The following is a 19269-nucleotide window of genomic DNA, read 5'->3' as shown; positions in this document are numbered from 1 at the left end:
ATTTACTGGATGTCTTGTTTCTGATTGGCTGGACGGAACATTCAGTCCCTCCTACTCTTCCTTCTGACTCTTCCTTCTGCAGTTTATCAGCATCATTACAAACAGGATGTAGAAACACTGTTATAGAAACACATGGGCCAATTCATGGAGAAAGATAGAAGAAATGGGCAGCTAAACACAGTGAAATATTATCTTGCTGTGCTATCTTCATAGGATTCCGTGTGGTTCAGATGGTATAGCATTAAGCTTGCAACGACAGGGGTGTGGGTTTCAGGACCAGTACTAAAATGTCTGCATTGTGTCCCACCATCCACCAACCCCTCTTTTTACGCTGCTGCTACTCTCTGCTCATCATATATGCATAGTCACTTTAACCATGTCTACATGTACATACTACCTCAATCAGCCTGACTAACCGGTGTCTGTATGTAGCCTCTCTACTGTATACAGCCCCTCTACTGTATATAGCCTCTCTACTGTATATAGCCTCTCTACTGTATATAGCCTCTCTACTGTATATAGCCCCTCTACTGTATATAGCCTCTCTACTGTATATAGCCTCTACTTTTATAGCCTCTCTACTGTATATAGCCTCTACTTTTATAGCCTCTCTACTGTATATAGCCTCTCTACTGTATATAGCCCCTCTACTGTATATAGCCTCTCTACTGTATATAGCCTCTCTACTGTATATAGCCTCTCTACTTTTATAGCCTCTCTACTGTATATAGCCTCTCTACTGTTATAGCCTCTCTACTGTATATAGCCTCTCTACTGTATCAAGCCTCTCTACTGTATATATCATCTCTACTGAATATAGCCTCTCTACTGTATATAGCCTCTCTACTGTATATAGCCTATCTACTGTATATAGCCTCGCTACTGTATATAGCCTCTCTACTGTATATAGCCTCTCTACTGTATACAGCCTCGCTACTGTATATAGCCTCTCTACTGTATATAGGCTCTCTACAGTTTATAGCCTCTCTACTGTATATAGCCTCTCTACTGTATATATCATCTCTACTGTATATAGCCTCTCTACTGTATATAACCTCTCTACTGTATATAGCCTTGTTACTGTATATAGCCTCTCTACTGTTTATAGCCTCTCTACTGTATATAGCCTCCTTACTTTTATAGCCTCTCTACTTTTATAGCCTCTCTACTGTTTATAGCCTCTCTACTGTATATAGCCTCTCTACTGTTTATAGCCTCTCTGCTGTATATAGCCTCCTTACTTTTATTGCCTCTCTACTTTTATAGCCTCTCTACTGTATATAGCCTCCTTACTTTTATAGCCTCTCTACTTTTATAGCCTCTCTACTGTATGTAGCCTCTCTACTTTTATAGCCTCTCTACAGTATATAACCTCTCTACTGTATATAGCCTCGTTACTGTATGTAGCCTCTCTACTGTTTATAGCCTCTCTACTGTATATAGCCTCCTTACTTTTATAGCCTCTCTACTTTTATAGCCTCTCTACTGTATATAGCCTCTCTACTGTATGTAACCTCTCTACTGTATATAGCCTCTCTACTTTTATAGCCTCTCTACTGTATATAGCCTCGCTACTGTATATAGCCTCGCTACTGTATATAGCCTCTCTACTGTATATAGCCTCTCTACTGTATATAGCCTGTCTTTTTACTGTTGTTTTTATTTCTTTACCTACCTATTGTTCTCCTAATAACTTTTTTGCACTATTGGTTAGAGCCTGTAAGTAAGCATTTCACTGTGAGGTCTACACCTGTTGTATTCAGCATTTCACTGTAAGGTCTACTACACCTGTTGTATTCAGCATTTCACTGTGAGGTCTACTACACCTGTTGTATTCAGCATTTCACTGTAAGGTGTTGTATTTGGCACACGTGACAAATAAACTTTGATTTGATTTGTAGTTACTCACTATTCTAAATCGCTCTGGTAAATGGCCTAGCTCACACATTATTGAATTATTTTTCTACCGCAAAGTGATTGAGTCCATCGAACATAAATATAAACGTAACATTGTAAAGTGTTGGTCTCATGTTTCATGAGCTGAAATAAAAGATCCCAGAAATGTTCCATACGCATTAAACTCTTTTTTCTCTCCAATGTTTTGCACAAATGTGTTTACATCCCTGTTAGTGAGCATTTCTCTTTTTGCCAATATAATCCGTCCACCTGACAGGTGTGGCATGTCAAGAAGCTGATTAAACAGCATGATCATTACACAGGTGCACCTTGTGCTGGGGGACAAGAAAAGGCTACTAAAAAGGTGCAGTTTTGTCACACAACACAACGTCACAGATGTATCAAGTTTTGAGGGAGCGTGCAATTGGCATGCTGACTGCAGGAATGTCCACAAGAGCTGTTGACAGAGAATTGAATGTTAATTTCTCTACAATAAGCCGCCTCCCACGTAGTTTTAGAGAACTCGGCAGTACGTCCAACCGGCCTCACAACCACAGGCCAGGTGTAACCACGCCAACCCAGGACCTCCACACCTGGCTTCTTCACCTGCGGGATCATCTGAGACCAGCCACCCAGACAGCTGATAAAACTGAGGAGTATTTTTGTCTGTAATAAAGCCCTTTTGTGGGGGAAAACTCATTCTGATTGGCTGGGCCTGCCCTCCCAGGCCCACCCATGGCTGTGCCTCTGCCTAGTCATGTGAAATCCATAGATTAGGGCCTAATGAATTTATTTCAATTGAATGATTTCCTCATATGAACTGTAACACAGTAAATATTGTTGAAATTGTTGCATGTTGCGTTTATATTTTTGTTCAGTAAATATCACCTGTCAAACCCTTTCCACGGAGGGCCGAGTGTCCGCAGGTTTTCGCTCCTCCCTCCTACTTGATTGATGAATTAAAGTAACTAATTAGTAAAGAGCTCCCCTCACCTGGTTGTCTTGGGCTTAATTGACCAATACAATTTGATTCGAAAGGAAAAACCTGCAAACATCAGGCACTCCATGGAATGAGTTTAGTACCCTTATTGTATATAAACCCTGGACTGCTGATGCTACAGTATGTATTGGCCATAGAGCCCCACAGTATGAGTCATAATACCCATAAAACCTAGCAGTCAAACAGGGAAATGGTTGCAATCATTTTTCCCATTGGGAATTTTAGAAACACTTAAAATAAGGGCTGTGTTTCGTGTAAACTTACCCTGGCGCGACATTTTGTTAACCATGTAAAGCTCTCTCGGACAAGGTGACACTTGTTAATGTATTCGGCTCTATTTACTCTCAGATTTCGAAAATGCAAATTAGCGTCAATAGTAGACATCACGCAAAACTACAAATCCCAGCATGCTCCTGCACGTCATCTCTAGCTGACACCTTTGTTGTTAACAGGTTTTGTGTCCATTTAGAACTGGCACAAGACAGGTCACAGAATTGTCCATTTAAATAAATGTAGCCAATTTATTCATTACTAAATTTAGCCTCGGCGTACATATCACTGACAAACTGAAATGGTCCACCCACACAGACGGCGTGGTGAAGGCGCAATAGCGCCTCTTCAACCTCAGGAGGCTGAAGAAATTTGGTTTGTCGCCTAAAACCCTCACAAACTTTTACAGATGCACAATCGAGAGCATCCTGTCGGGCTGTATCACCGCCTGGTACGGCAACTGTACCGCCCACAACCGCAGGGTTCTCCAGAGGGTGGTGCGGTCTGCACAACTCATCACCGGGGGCAAACTACCTGCCCTCCAGGACACCTACACCACCCGATGTCACAGGAAGGACAAAAAGATGAAGGACAACAACCACCCGAGCTACTGCCTGTTCACCCCTCTATCATCCAGAAGGCGAGGTCAGTACAGGTGCATACATTACAACGGAACAATTCGACTAGTGCAGTGTTAGCTAGCTACATAGTTGTCTTTGTTATAGTTTGACAATTGTGTGGTTTAGAGTAATTATCGAGGTTAGCTAGCCAGCTATTTTCGTCCCCCGCGACGCCATTTTTCCAAACCTAGCCAACTATTACCGACGAGCAGCATTGTAGAAACTAAATACATTACAAAGGAACGTCTTGATTAGTGCTATGTTAGCTAGCTACATAGTTGCCTTTGTATCATGATAAGGTGTAGTACTGAAACTATCGAGGTTACCTAGCCAGCTACACTTTCAAACAAAGTCAACAACGCAGCCACTGCTAGCTAGCCTACTTCACCAGCCAGCAGTACTGTATCATTTTAGTCATTTTAGTCAATAAGATTTTTGCAACGTAAGCTTAACTTTCTGAACATTCGAGACGTGTAGTCCACTTGTCATTCCAATCTCCTTTGCATTAGCGTAGCCTCTTCTGTAGCCTGTCAACTATGTGTCTGTCTACCCTGTTCTCTCCCCTCTGCACAGGCCATACAAACGCATCACACCGCGTGGCCACTGCCACTCTAACCTGGTGGTCCCAGCGCGCACGACCCACGTGGAGTTCCAGGTCTCCGGCAGCCTCTGGAACTGCCGGTCTGCGGCCAACAAGGCAGAGTTCATCTCAGCCTATGCTACCCTCCAGTCGCTCGACTTCTTGGCGCTGACGGAAACATGGATTACCACAGATAACACTGCTACTCCTACTGCTCTCTCCTCGTCTGCCCACGTGTTCTCGCATACCCCGAGAGCATCTGGCCAGCGGGGTGGTGGCACTGGAATCCTCATCTCTCCCAAGTGGACATTCTCTCTTTCTCCCCTGACCCATCTGTCTATCGCCTCCTTTGAATTCCATGCTGTCACAGTTACCAGCCCTTTCAAGCTTAACATCCTTATCATTTATCACCCTCCAGGTTCCCTTGGAGAGTTCATCAATGAGCTTGACGCCTTGATAAGTTCCTTTCCTGAGGATGGCTCACCTCTCACAGTTCTGGTTGACTTTAACCTCCCCACGTCTACCTTTGACTCATTCCTCTCTGCCTCCTTCTTCCACTCCTCTCCTCTTTTGACCTCACCCTCTCACCTTCCCCCCTACTCACAAGGCAGGCAATACGCTTGACCTCATCTTTACTAGATGCTGTTCTTCCACTAATCTCATTGCAACTCCCCTCCAAGTCTCCGACCACTACCTTGTATCCTTTTCCCTCTCGCTCTCATCCAACACTTCTCACTCTGCCCCTACTCGGATGGTATTGCGCCGTCGCAACCTTCGCTCTCTCTCTCCTGCTACTCTCTCCTCTTCCATCCTATCATCTCTTCCCTCTGCTCAAACCTTCTCCAACCTATCTCCTGATTCTGCCTCCTCAACCCTCCTCTCCTCCCTTTCTGCATCCTTTGACTCTCTATGTCCCCTATCCTCCAGGCCGGCTCGGTCCTCCCCTCCTGCTCCGTGGCTCGACGACTCATTGCGAGCTCACAGAACAGGGCTCTGGGCAGCCGAGCGGAAATGGAGGAAAACTCGCCTCCCTGCGGACCTGGCATCCTTTCACTCCCTCCTCTCTACATTTTCCTTTTCTGTTTCTGCTGCTAAAGCCACTTTCTACCACTCTAAATTCCAAGCATCTGCCTCTAACCCTAGGAAGCTCTTTGCCACCTTCTCCTCCCTCCTGAATCCTCCTCCCCCTCCCCCCCCCTCCCTCTCTGCGGATGACTTCGTCAACCATTTTGAAAAGAAGGTCGACGACATCCGATCCTCGTTTGTTAAGTCTAACGACACCGCTGGTCCTGCTCACACTGCCCTACCCTGTGCTTTGACCTCTTTTTCCCCCCTCTCTCCAGATGAAATCTCGCGTCTTGTGACGGCCGGCCGCCCAACAACCTGCCCGCTTGACCCTATCCCCTCCTCTCTTCTCCAGACCATTTCCGGAGACCTTCTCCCTTACCTCACCTCGCTCATCAACTCATCCTTGACCGCTGGCTACGTCCCTTCCGTCTTCAAGAGAGCGAGAGTTGCACCCCTTCTGAAAAAACCTACACTTGATCCCTCCGATGTCAACAACTACAGACCAGTATTCCTTCTTTGTTTTCTCTCCAAAACTCTTGAACGTGCCGTCCTTGGCCAGCTCTCTTGCTATCTCTCTCAGAATGACCTTCTTGATCCAAATCAGTCAGGTTTCAAGACTGGTCATTCAACTGAGACTGCTCTTCTCTGTGTCACGGAGGCTCTCCGCACTGCTAAAGCTAACTCTCTCTCCTCTGCTCTCATCCTTCTAGACCTATCTGCTGCCTTTGATACTGTGAACCACCAGATCCTCCTCTCCACCCTCTCCGAGTTGGGCATCTCCGGCGCGGCCCATGCTTGGATTGCGTCCTACCTGACAGATCGCTCCTACCAGGTGGCGTGGCGAGAATCTGTCTCCGCACCACGTGCTCTCACCACTGGTGTCCCCCAGGGCTCTGTTCTAGGCCCTCTCCTATTCTCGCTATACACCAAGTCACTTGGCTCTGTCATATCCTCACATGGTCTCTCCTATCATTGCTATGCAGACAACACTCAATTAATCTTCTCCTTTCCACCTTCTGATAACCAGGTGGCGAATCGCATCTCTGCATGTCTGGCAGACATATCAGTGTGGATGACGGATCACCACCTCAAGCTGAACCTCGGCAAGACAGAGCTGCTTTTCCTCCCGGGGAAGGACTGCCCGTTCCATGATCTCGCCATCACAGTTGACAACTCCATTGTGTCCTCCTCCCAGAGTGCTAAGAACCTTGGCGTGACCCTGGAAAACACCCTGTCGTTCTCCACTAACATCAAGGCGGTGACCCGATCCTGTAGGTTCATGCTCTACAACATTCGCAGAGTACGACCCTGCCTCACACAGGAAGCGGCGCAGGTCCTAATCCAGGCACTTGTCATCTCCCGTCTGGATTACTGCAACTCGCTGTTGGCTGGGCTCCCTGCCTGTGCCATTAAACCCCTACAACTCATCCAGAATGCCGCAGCCCGTCTGGTGTTCAACCTTCCCAAGTTCTCTCACGTCCTCCGCTCTCTCCACTGGCTTCCAGTTGAAGCTGGCATCCGCTACAAGACCATGGTGCTTGCCTACGGAGCCGTGAGGGGAACGGCACCTCCGTACCTTCAGGCTCTGATCAGTCCCTACACCCAAACGAGGGCACTGCGCTCATCCACCTCTGGCCTGCTGGCCCCCCTACCTCTGAGGAAGCACAGTTCCCGCTCAGCCCAGTCAAAACTGTTCGCTGCTCTGGCACCCCTATGGTGGAACAAGCTCCCTCACGACGCCAGGACAGCGGAGTCAATCACCACCTTCCGGAGACACCTGAAACCCCACCTCTTTAAGGAATACCTAGGATAGGATAAAGTAATCCTTCTAACCCCCCCCCCCAAAAAAGATTTAGATGCACTATTGTAAAGTGGTTGTTCCACTGGATATCATAAGGTGAATGCACCAATTTGTAAGTCACTCTGGATAAGAGCATCTGCTAAATGACTTAAATGTAAATGTAAAGCTGGGACCTGAGAGACTGAAAAACAGCTTCTATCTCTAGGCCATCAGACTGTCAAACAGCCATCACTAACACAGAGAGGCTGCTGCCAACATACAGACTTAAAATCATTGGCCACTTTAATAAATGGAACACTAGTCACTTTTAATAATGTTTACATATCTTGCATTGCTCATCTCATATGTAAATACTGTATCTTAGTCTATACCGCTCTGACATTGCTCGTCCATATATTTATATATTCTTAATTCCATTCCTTTACTTAGATTTATGTGTATTAGGTAGTTGTTGTGAAATTGTTAGATATTACTTGAAAGAAAATGTTTTTATATACTGTATTTTTTATTTGTATGTTTAGCTCACATAATATAATTTAAAAGTATGCATTAAGGTGTCTATAATAGAAGAAATGTGCAAAGATGAATGTAACATTAATACATGAATTTCTATAACTTCCTAAATACTTTTTACAACGGTGGGGGAATTCCAAGATGGAGGCATGGTGATTCAACAGCGCCCCTATCAGTCATCTAGTGTATATATAAATCATTGGTGGAGACAACAGATCATCATCAGTTCAAGTAAAAGCAAGACAAGTTCACAACAACATTGTAAAGACTGAAAAAATAATTTATTGAAAACGTTTGTTTAAATACATTTGTTTCTTTATTTCATTTACACTAGTTTACGTGATTGTTCCCTCTATTTAAATATAATGATAGTCAGAAAAACAACAACTAAAAGGACAAGTATTCCGTTTCCCAGTAAACAATTAGTGTAAAACAAGACGTTTACATGCACTTCCTAGCTCGATGTGAGATCGGAGCGGAATGAAAGCAGCTCTGTTCTTTCACGTTTTGTTCTTTTTGAAATGATTTATTTCTCTCATTGTTCCTCTCATTCTCGTTTTTCTCTCCCTCCCTTGTTCTTCTCTTCCCTCTCACCCAGCTCTACCCAATGATGTGTATGAACACTAGATTGCAGGATGCTATATATTGGCCAATGACAGGCTCTGAAGCCACCGTCCACCATATTGGTACTCCTCAGAAGGAGCAGTCCTCCATAGGAATGAAATGAATTCTACGGTATTTCAATAAAAAATAAAAAAAGATGGCGGCGCAGTGGCTTCAAAACAACGCCCCTTGTCAGTCATCTAGTGTTTCTATAGCTACAGCATTGGCTCTAACCCAGGTTGATCTCACCAACGAACATGGTGATGAGCAGGATGATAGCGAATCCGGTGAGCAACCCGGCGTTCTGGATCAGGAAGAAGATAACATTGGTCACCGTCGATCCGTCCTGTTCATTCATGATGGCGTTCATCTCTGGGAACTGAAATCAGAAACAACCCGTTTTAAACCAACAGTTAAATATCACATTCCGTTAATTACAACCCAAACAGTTAAATATAACATTCCATTAATTACAACCCAACAGTTAAATATCACATTCCATTAAACCCAAACAGTTAAATATCACATTCCATTAATTACAACCCAAACAGTTAAATATCACATTCCATTAATTACAACCCAAACAGTTAAATATCACATTCCATTAATTACAACCCAAACAGTTAAATATCACATTCCATTAATTACAACCCAACAGTTAAATATCACATTCCATTAATTACAACCCAAACAGTTAAATATAACATTCCATTAATTACAACCCAACAGTTAAATATCACATTCCATTTCTTCCCAAAATATCAGATTCATTTCAGTCTCTTTCCCTCTCTCTATCACTCCCCCTTCCTCCCTCGTTCTACCGTCCTCCCTCCCTCCTTCTCTCTCCCTCGTTCTACCGTCCTCCCTCCCTCCCTCTCTCTCCCTCGTTCTACCGTCCTCCCTCCCTCCCTCTCTCTCCCTCGTTCTACCGTCCTCCCTCCCTCCCTCTCTCTCCCTCGTTCTACCGTCCTCCCTCCCTCCCTCCATCTCTCTCCCTCGTTCTACCGTCCTCCCTCCCTCCCTCTCTCTCCCTCGTTATACCATCCTCCCTCCCTCCTTCTCTCTCCCTCGTTCTACCATCCTCCCTCCCGCCTCTCTCTCCCTCGTTCTACCGTCCTCCCTCCCTCCCTCTCTCTCCCTCGTTCTACCGTCCTCCCTCCCTCCATCTCTCTCCCTCGTTCTACCGTCCTCCCTCCCTCCCTCCATCTCTCTCCCTCGTTCTACCGTCCTCCCTCCCACCCTCCTTCTCTCTCCCTCGTTCTACCGTCCTCCCTCCCTCCCTCCCTCTCTCTCCCTCGTTCTACCGTCCTCCCTCCCTCTCTCTTCCTCATTCTACCGTTCTCCCTCTCTCCATCTCTCTCCCTCGTTCTACCGTCCTCCCTCCCTCCCTCTCTCTCCCTCGTTCTACCGTCCTCCCTCCATCTCTCTCCCTCGTTCTACCGTTCTCCCTCCCTCCCTCTCTCTCCCTCGTTCTACCGTCCTCCCTCCCTCCCTCTCTCTCCCTCGTTCTACCGTCCTCCCTCCCTCCATCTCTCTCCATCGCAGCTATCATCAGGTCACACTGTATTACAGTCAATAAAGCTGTGCTTCTTCCCTCCTTGGGGGGGAGTGGGGGGGGGGGAGGGGGGGGTAGAAGCAGCTCTGCAGCTGTGAAAACAACAACTGATAACACGTACAGTATGGTATGATGAGAAACTGACTGTCTTTTTTTTCAATGGCCCGTCTTCTCTCCCTGCAAGACCAGAGAACCTTCATACTAAACTCAATGTAGACTTCTACTGAGCTATTGAAAAGTTAGGTCCTGATTCTCTAATGCCATCGCATGTACACCCTGCTTGGCAGCTGAAGGTTGATGAACGCCACATACAAGTTAAAAACTACAGTAAATTCAGAAAATCAGTCAGTTGAGGATCTGCGTTGTAATCTGAGATGTTGAAGAAGCAGATCAGATGGCATTGAGCACGAAGGAAAGCATCATGGGAGAATCTCAATTGCATTTCCTTGATTCCTAGCATCCTCTCTCTCCTCAACTCAAAGGTCCCTGCCCTCTGTGAGGAATGCAAGGAATCAAGGAAATGCAATTGAGATTTACCATGTCACTCACCATGTCTACCGGTGCTATGTAGAGGAACATTCTCCTTCACCATATCTACCAGTGCTATGTAGAGGAACATTCTCCTTCACCGTATCTGCCAGTGCTATGTAGAGGAACATTCTCCTTCACCATATCTGCCAGTGCTATGTAGAGGAACATTCTCCTTCACCATATCTACCAGTGCTATGTAGAGGAACATTCTCCTTCACCATATCTGCCAGTGCTATGTAGAGGAACATTCTCCTTCACCATGTCTACCAGTGCTATGTAGAGGAACATTCTCCTTCACCATATCTACCAGTGCTATGTAGAGGAACATTCTCCTTCACCATATCTGCCAGTGCTATGTAGAGGAACATTCTCCTTCACCATATCTACCAGTGCTATGTAGAGGAACATTCTCCTTCACCATATCTACCAGTGTTATGTAGAGGAACATTCTACTTCACCATATCTGCCAGTGCTATGTAGAGGAACATTCTCCTTCACCATATCTACCAGTGCTATGTAGAGGAACATTCTCCTTCACCATATCTACCAGTGTTATGTAGAGGAACATTCTACTTCACCATATCTGCCAGTGCTATGTAGAGGAACATTCTCCTTCACCATATCTACCAGTGCTATGTAGAGGAACATTCTCCTTCACCATATCTACCAGTGCTATGTAGAGGAACATTCTCCTTCACCATATCTGCCAGTGCTATGTAGAGGAACATTCTCCTTCACCATATCTGCCAGTGCTATGTAGAGGAACATTCTCCTTCACCATATCTACCAGTGCTATGTAGAGGAACATTCTCCTTCACCATATCTACCAGTGCTATGTAGAGGAACATTCTCCTTCACCATATCTGACAGTGCTATGTAGAGGAACATTCTCCTTCACCATATCTACCAGTGCTATGTAGAGGAACATTCTCCTTCACCATATCTGCCAGTGCTATGTAGAGGAACATTCTCCTTCACCATATCTGCCAGTGCTATGTAGAGGAACATTCCCCCAGCGATGGCGAAGATGGCGTTGGGGGCGAAGTTGCTCCCCAGAAGGATGCCGAAGGCCAGGCCGATGTAGCAGGACATGGCTGACAGCAGGTTGAAGAAGACGGCCTGGGGGATACTCATCCCAGCATTCAACAGAATCACAAAGTCCCCTGCAGGAAGGGGCCAGAGAGATAGCAACAGGTTCAGTAACACAGTAGACACAATGAGAAACCAGTATGACTTTTAGTTACCGTAAATTCCGGACTATAAGCCGCAACTTTTTTCCCAGGCTTTGAACCTCGCGGCTTAAACAATGACGCAGCTAATATATGGATTTTTCCCGCTTTCAATTTTTTTTTTCTCCAAAAAAACATTCTGTGACGTGCTCAGTTTTTTGGCGGCATGAAGCTTTCATTAGACCAATGAAATTGCCGAACGGGTTAAGGTCAAACAACTTTTTTGTTTACCGTTTAGATTAAATCGAGCGCTCTCAAACTTCCCATCATTCTGATTACGGTAGTCATTTTGTCACCCTCATCATGGCAAAGACACGGAGAAATGCATATGATGCAGATTTGAAGGTGAAGGCGATTGATCTGGCTGTTGGAAAAGGAAATAGAGCTGCTGCACGGGAGCTTGGTCTTAATGAGTCGATGATAAGACGTTGGAAACTGCAGCGTGAGGAATTGACTCAGTGCAAAAAGACAACTAAAGCTTACTGCTAATTTTAAATTTTTTGTTACAAGCCGTGTTTCGTTAAAGCCTATTTATTTTTGTTACAAGCCGTGTTTCGTTAAAGCCTATTTATTTTTGTTACAAGCTGTGTTTCGTTAAAGCCTATTTATTTTTGTTACAAGCCGTGTTTCGTTAAAGCCTGTGTAAAGTTCATTTGTTTCAATGTACCGGTAGGCACCTGCGGCTTATAGACATGTGCGGCTTATTTATTTTCAAAATAATATATTTTTTTAAATTCAGTGGGTGCGGCTTATATTCAGGTGCGCTTAATAGTCCGGAAATTACGGTATGTTTATTAACAAAAATAGCCAAGTGATTTTAAAAGTTAGTTGGTTTAGTTAGTTGCTTACTGTTGTTACTGTAAAATCACTTTATGACAACTGCTTATAAAAAATTAAGTAAATTATAGATAAATATGATTGATTGATCCCTCACCTAGCTCGTGGGGGAACTCCTCACAGACGATGGCGATGGAGGTACTGAAGCCAGCGACGACAGACACAGTAAAAGAAGCTCCGATCGCCAGGCCGTCGATGAAGTTGTGCAGAGCGTCACTCAGTGTGATCATCCAGGCCACCGTCTTTATGTTGGCGATGCGCTGACCCCGCAGCCAGTGGCACATCACATTATTGACATGGACTTCCTGCTGGGACAACGTCACAGAGGAAGGAGGCAGAGTAAAGGTGTCACGTCCTGGCCAGTATAAGGGTTAATTGTTATTGTAGTTTGGTCAGGACGTGGCAGAGGGTATTTGGTTTATGTGGTTCGGGGTGGTGTTGTTTCTAAAAGGGAATTTGATTTAAGTATTCCGGGGTTTTTGGGCACTGTTCCTTGTTTACGTATTTCTATGTTGATCTAGTTGGTTGTATGTCTATGTTTGGTTAATTGGGGTGGACTTCCAATTGAAGGCAGCTGTGTGGTGTTGCCTTTGATTGGAAGTCCTATATTAGTTGGGTGTGTTTGTCTGTGTAATTGTGGGAGATTGTTTCTTGTTTAGCGTGAGTGAGCCTAACAGGACTGTCTGTAAATCGTGAGTTCGTTTTGTTGTTTTTGTATGTTCATTTTTGAGTTTATTAAATGTTCAAAATGAACTATCTCAACTCTGCTGCATATTGGTCCTCTTTTTCCGACGATGATTTCGCTATATCGTCTGACGACTAAAAAATCCCTGACAAAAGGGGAGCAGAACTGGATTGTACATGAAAGTAATGTCAGTTTAGTTAATACAACATATATTTACTATATAATGTCATAGTAAATAAAATGTTTTATTTAACCAGGAAAAGTATAACATATTTACTATATAATATGTCATAGTTTAGTTAATATAATATATTTACTATATAATTTGTCATAGTTTAGTTAATATAAAATATATTTACTATTTAATATGTCATAGTTTAGTTAATATAATACATTTACTATATAATATGTCATATCCTAATTAATATAAAATATATTTACTATTTAATATGTCATATCCTAATTAATATAACATATATTTACTATATAATTTCATAGTCTAGTTAATATAACATATATTTACTATATAATATGTCATAGTTTAGTTAATATAATATATTTACTATATAATATGTCATAGTTTAGTTAATATAAAATATATTTACTATTTAATATGTCATATCCTAATTAATATAACATATATTTACTATATAATATGTCATAGTTTAGTTAATATAATATATTTACTATATAATATGTCATATCCTAATTAATATAACATATATTTACTATATAATATGTCATAGTTTAGTTAGTATAACATATTTACTATATAATATGTCATAGTTTAGTTAATATAATATATTTACTATATAATATGTCATAGTTTAGTTAATATAACATATATTTACTATTTAATATGTCATATCCTCATTAATATAACATATATTTACTATATAATATGTCATAGTTTAGTTAGTATAACATATTTACTATATAATATGTCATAGTTTAGTTAATATAATATCTTTACTATATAATATGTCATAGTTTAGTTAATATAACATATTTACTATATAATATGTCATAGTTTAGTTAATATAAGATATTTACTATATAATATGTCATAGTTTAGTTAATATAAAATATATTTACTATATAATATGTCATAGTTTAGTTAATATAAGATATATTTACTATTTAATATGTCATATCCTAATTAATATAACATATTTAATATATAATATGTCATAATCTAGTTAATATAATATATTTACTATATAATATGTCATAGTTTAGTTAATATAAAATATATTTACTATATAATATGTCATAGTTTAGTTAATATAACATATATTTACTATTTAATATGTCATATCCTAATTAATATAACATATTTACTATATAATATGTCATAGTTTAGTTAATATAACATATTTACTATATAATATGTCATAGTTTAGTTAATATAACATATATTTACTATATAATATGTCATAGTTTAGTTAATATAAAATATATTTACTATATAATATGTCATAATCTAGTTAATATAACATATTTACTATATAACATGTCATAGTTTAGTTAATATAAAATATATTTACTATATAATATGTCATAGTTTAGTAAAATATATTTACTATATAATATGTCATAATCTAGTTAATATAATATAATATATTTACTATATAATATGTCCTAATCTAGTTAATATAATATATTTACTATATAATATGTCATAGTTTAGTTAATATAAAATATATTTACTATATAATATGTCATAATCTTGTTAATATAATATATTTACTATATAATATGTCATAATCTAGTTAATATAATATATTTAGTATATAATATGTCATAGTTTAGTAAATATAAAATATATTTACTATTTAATATGTCATATCCTAATTAATATAACATATATTTACTATATAATATGTCATATCCTAATTAATATAACATATATTTACTATATAAAATGTCATATCCTAATTAATCTAACATATATTTTATTTATAATATGTCATATCCTAACTAATATAACATATATTTACTATATAATATGTCATATCCTAATTAATATAACATATTTACTATATAATATGTCATAGTTTAGTTAATATAACATATTTACTATATAATATGTCATAGTTTAGTTAATATAAAATATATTTACTATATAATATGTCATAGTTTAGTTAATATAAAATATATTTACTATATAATATGTCATAATCTAGTTAATATAACATATTTACTATATAACATGTCATAGTTTAGTTAATATAAAATATATTTACTATATAATATGTCATAGTTTAGTAAAATATATTTACTATATAATATGTCATAATCTAGTTAATATAATATAATATATTTACTATATAATATGTCCTAATCTAGTTAATATAATATATTTACTATATAATATGTCATAGTTTAGTTAATATAAAATATATTTACTATATAATATGTCATAATCTTGTTAATATAATATATTTACTATATAATATGTCATAATCTAGTTAATATAATATATTTAGTATATAATATGTCATAGTTTAGTAAATATAAAATATATTTACTATTTAATATGTCATATCCTAATTAATATAACATATATTTACTATATAATATCCTAATTAATATAACATATATTTACTATATAAAATGTCATATCCTAATTAATCTAACATATATTTTATTTATAATATGTCATATCCTAACTAATATAACATATATTTACTATATAATATGTCATATCCTAATTAATATAACATATTTACTATATAACACGTTTACTATGTAACAGAATTAGGTATTTTTTTTACTTCAATCTGAAAAGCAAAGAAACACAACAACAATCCGATGCAGTATGTAAATAACACGATGGTTGGTCGGTAGCTTCTCTGCTGCTGTGACAAACCAACTCCTTATTGGCCCAGGCCAGAACAGGCAGTCTTTGTGTACAAGTGAGACAATTCTTGCTTTTATCAAGAGTCTAGGATACACAGGCCTGTGATCAGACCCATTCTTTAGTCTCCTGTGTGACAGGCTACATGCCAAATGGCACCCTATTCCCTTGAGTGAACTACATTTGACCAGAGTCCATACTCTAAAGGGAATAGGTTTCTATTTGGCATGCAGGCTCTGTCACACAGGAGACTATGAACAGAGTCCCGTTCCCTTAGCCCTGTTTGACAGCGTCAGTCTCGTCCATTTGCTCAGTATCTGTGATGTGTGTAACAAGGCCAGACTCCTCCACTTGAGCCAGAGAACTAATGGTTTATACATTAACAAGGTTTCCCTAATCACTAGCGTCACAGATAACAGCTCAATAAATAACTAGGCTTTAATACTCAGTGCTGCTCAGTGCTGTCGTTCTAGGTCAGGGTGCCCCAACTGGGGTCCGACAGGTCCAGTTTGTCCCGTGGGTGGTTTGATATAAATACACTGGTGTTCCCTGTTCCTCTATGTGTTTGTCATTATAATGTCATATTTTTATTTATGTTATTTCTGTGTTATTACTGTGAGTATTGACCTCTCTCTCATTTGTACCCTGTCTGACCCCTCTGTCTTTGGTGAGAAAGCCACAGACAGGCTACAGACAGCCACAGACAGGCCACAGACAGGCCACAGACAGGCCACAGACAGGCCACAGACAGCCACAGACAGGCCACAGACAGGCTACAGACAGGCCACAGATATGCTACAGACAGGCTACATACAACCACAGACAGGCCACAGATATGCTACAGACAGGCTACATACAGCCACAGACAGGCTACAGCCAGGCTACATACAGGCCACAGACAGGCCACAGACAGGCTACATACAGGCCACAGATATGCCACAGACAGGCTACAGATAGGCCACAGACAGGCTACAGACAGGCCACAGATATGCCACAGACAGGCTACATACAGCCACAGACAGGCTACAGCCAGGCTACATACAGCCACTGACAGGCCACTGACAGGGTACAGACAGGCCACAGACAGGGTACAGACAGGGTATAGACAGGCTACATACAGCCACAGACGGGTACAGACAGGGTACAGACAGGGTATAGACAGGCTACATACAGCCATAGACAGGGTACAGACAGGGTACAGATAGCCACATACAGCCATAGACAGCTATGACTGTTCAAGGTCAGTTGAGCACTTTGTGACTCACACCTGGGTCATGTTCAGAGCCCAACGTAGTAAACATTTTTACGGACACTAAATAAGTTAGTTCTTATTCGACAAATTCACGGAAGTACTTCCTCCCTTTCAAAATGTTTTCTCCTGTTTTATGTCTAGTGAACCAAGACACTGCTTGGTAGACGGTGTAGGATGAAGTTGCCCCTAGACGCTGATCTGGGGTCAATTTTGTATTCTTTGTTAGTTTAGGTTTAGGATTAGAGGAGGGGAAAGCTGACCTGATGTCAGTACCTATAGGAAACTTCATCCCCTAGAGCTGGTACCTGAAGAGGTGGTTCCGCGGATGATACCGGAGGGTCTGGGCTGGTGTTGTCTGTACTGATGCTGCTGATGGTACATTTAGTCATGGTGATGGACTCTTTCTTCTCAGACACGTCTCCATTCTGGAGAGAGTTCTGCCTCAGCTGACCTGGAGGAGAGAAGTGACTGTGGCCATGCTGCAGAGGCAGGACAAAGAAGATGGTTAAAAAGAGAGCATTTGTGTATTCCAGATGGCACCCTGTTCCCGATACAGTGCGTCCCTATTGGCTTACGGTCAAAAGAAGCGCACTATATTTGGAATAGGGTGTAATTTGGGATGCAGCCTTAAGGTTACTGCTGGAGAGACAGGACAAAGATGTTAAAACTTCTTAGGGCTAGGTGTCCCGTCAGCGGGACAATTTCCGGTGAAATTGGAGGGCGCGCAATTCAAATAAATAATCGTAAAAATGATGGATATTAAACATCTAGGTACATACAAGTGTCTTATATCGGTTAAAAGCTTAAATTCTTGTTAATCTAACTGCACTGTCCGATTTATAGTAGGCTTTACAGCGAAAGCATGCCATGCGATTGTTTGAGGACGGCGCCCCACATCAACATATTTTTCAACCAGCACAGGCTTCTTAAAATCACAAATAGCGATTAAATAAATCACTTACTTTTTGAAAATCTTCCTCTAATTTGCAATCCAAAGGGTCCCAGCTACAACATGCATGGTCGTTTTGTTAGATAAAATCCTTCTTTATATCCCAAAAAGTCAGTTTAGTTGGCACCATCGATTTGAGTTCAACATGCAGACAAAGGAATCCAAAAAGCTACCGCTAAACTTTAAAACAAGTCAAACTATGTTTCTATTTAATCCTCACGTACCCTAAAATGTTAATAAACTATAATATTTCATACAGAAAGAAGTATGTTCAATAGAAAAGTAAAATTAGCAGGTGCGCGTCCTCTTCGTCATACGCCTACAGACTGATTTCCAACTGTGACTCCCTGTACCAAACTCAAAATTCTTCCTTGTTTTGGAAAAAACAAGCCTGAAACCTTGAACAGACTGTTGACATCTAGTGGAAGCCATAGGAATTGCAATCTGGGAGCTGGAATTGCATAGCTTTCCATTGTAAGAACATGGGATCTCAACAACAACAAAAATAATCGGGTTGGTTTTTCTTTGGATTGTCTCCCACCTTATCAATTGTGTTATAGTCTCATACATTATTTTAAAATTTCTACAAACTGCAAAGTGTTTTCTATCCTGGCTTCTGGGCCTGAGTAACAGGCAGTTTACTTTGGACACGTCAGTCAGGCGGAAATTCTGAAAAAAGGACTCTAGCCCTAAGAAGTTTTACATACAGAGACAGGACAAAGATGTTAGTCATACAGAGAAAATAGATGATAGATGTACAGAGAGACAATAAACGAAGCCTGGTCAAATCAACACAGGACAGGCACAGAACAGCTGTGGCCATGCTGAAAAGACATCCTTTTTTATATAGTTTAGTGGTTAAAAAGAGAGCATGGCTATGTCTCAAATGGTACCCTACAGTACTTCCTATAAGTGCTTTGACCAGGGCCCTATGGTAAACATACAGAGACAGAACACACAGACGCTGGCTAGATGACCAGAGATGTACAGTCAGGAAATGAACCCGGGCCAAATCGACAC

The 19269-nt window shown here is 40.7% G+C and overlaps 1 protein-coding gene across 2 annotated transcripts in view; it reads right to left on the bottom strand.

Moving 5' to 3' along the window:
* Nucleotides 1–8007: 8007 nt before the first annotated feature.
* The window catches only part of slc39a8 (solute carrier family 39 member 8), a 96881-nt gene continuing 85619 nt past the window's right edge, over nucleotides 8008–19269 (bottom strand). The window contains exons 5-8 of one of the 2 annotated variants that reach the window (XM_045723784.2): nucleotides 17606–17779; nucleotides 12601–12811; nucleotides 11416–11600; nucleotides 8008–8730 (exon numbers count right to left, since the gene is read on the bottom strand). In XM_045723784.2, coding sequence (XP_045579740.1) covers nucleotides 8581–8730; nucleotides 11416–11600; nucleotides 12601–12811; nucleotides 17606–17779 — 720 coding nt within the window. In that variant the 3' untranslated portion in view covers nucleotides 8008–8580. The remainder of the gene's footprint in view (nucleotides 8731–11415; nucleotides 11601–12600; nucleotides 12812–17605; nucleotides 17780–19269) is intronic. The other variant, XM_045723785.2, reaches the window with a different exon arrangement.

This window comes from Salmo salar, chromosome 09 (assembly GCF_965601325.2).
Source record: "Salmo salar chromosome 09, fSalSal1, whole genome shotgun sequence".
Lineage (NCBI taxonomy): Eukaryota > Metazoa > Chordata > Actinopteri > Salmoniformes > Salmonidae > Salmo > Salmo salar.
This window is presented reverse-complemented; position numbering and strand designations above follow the sequence as displayed.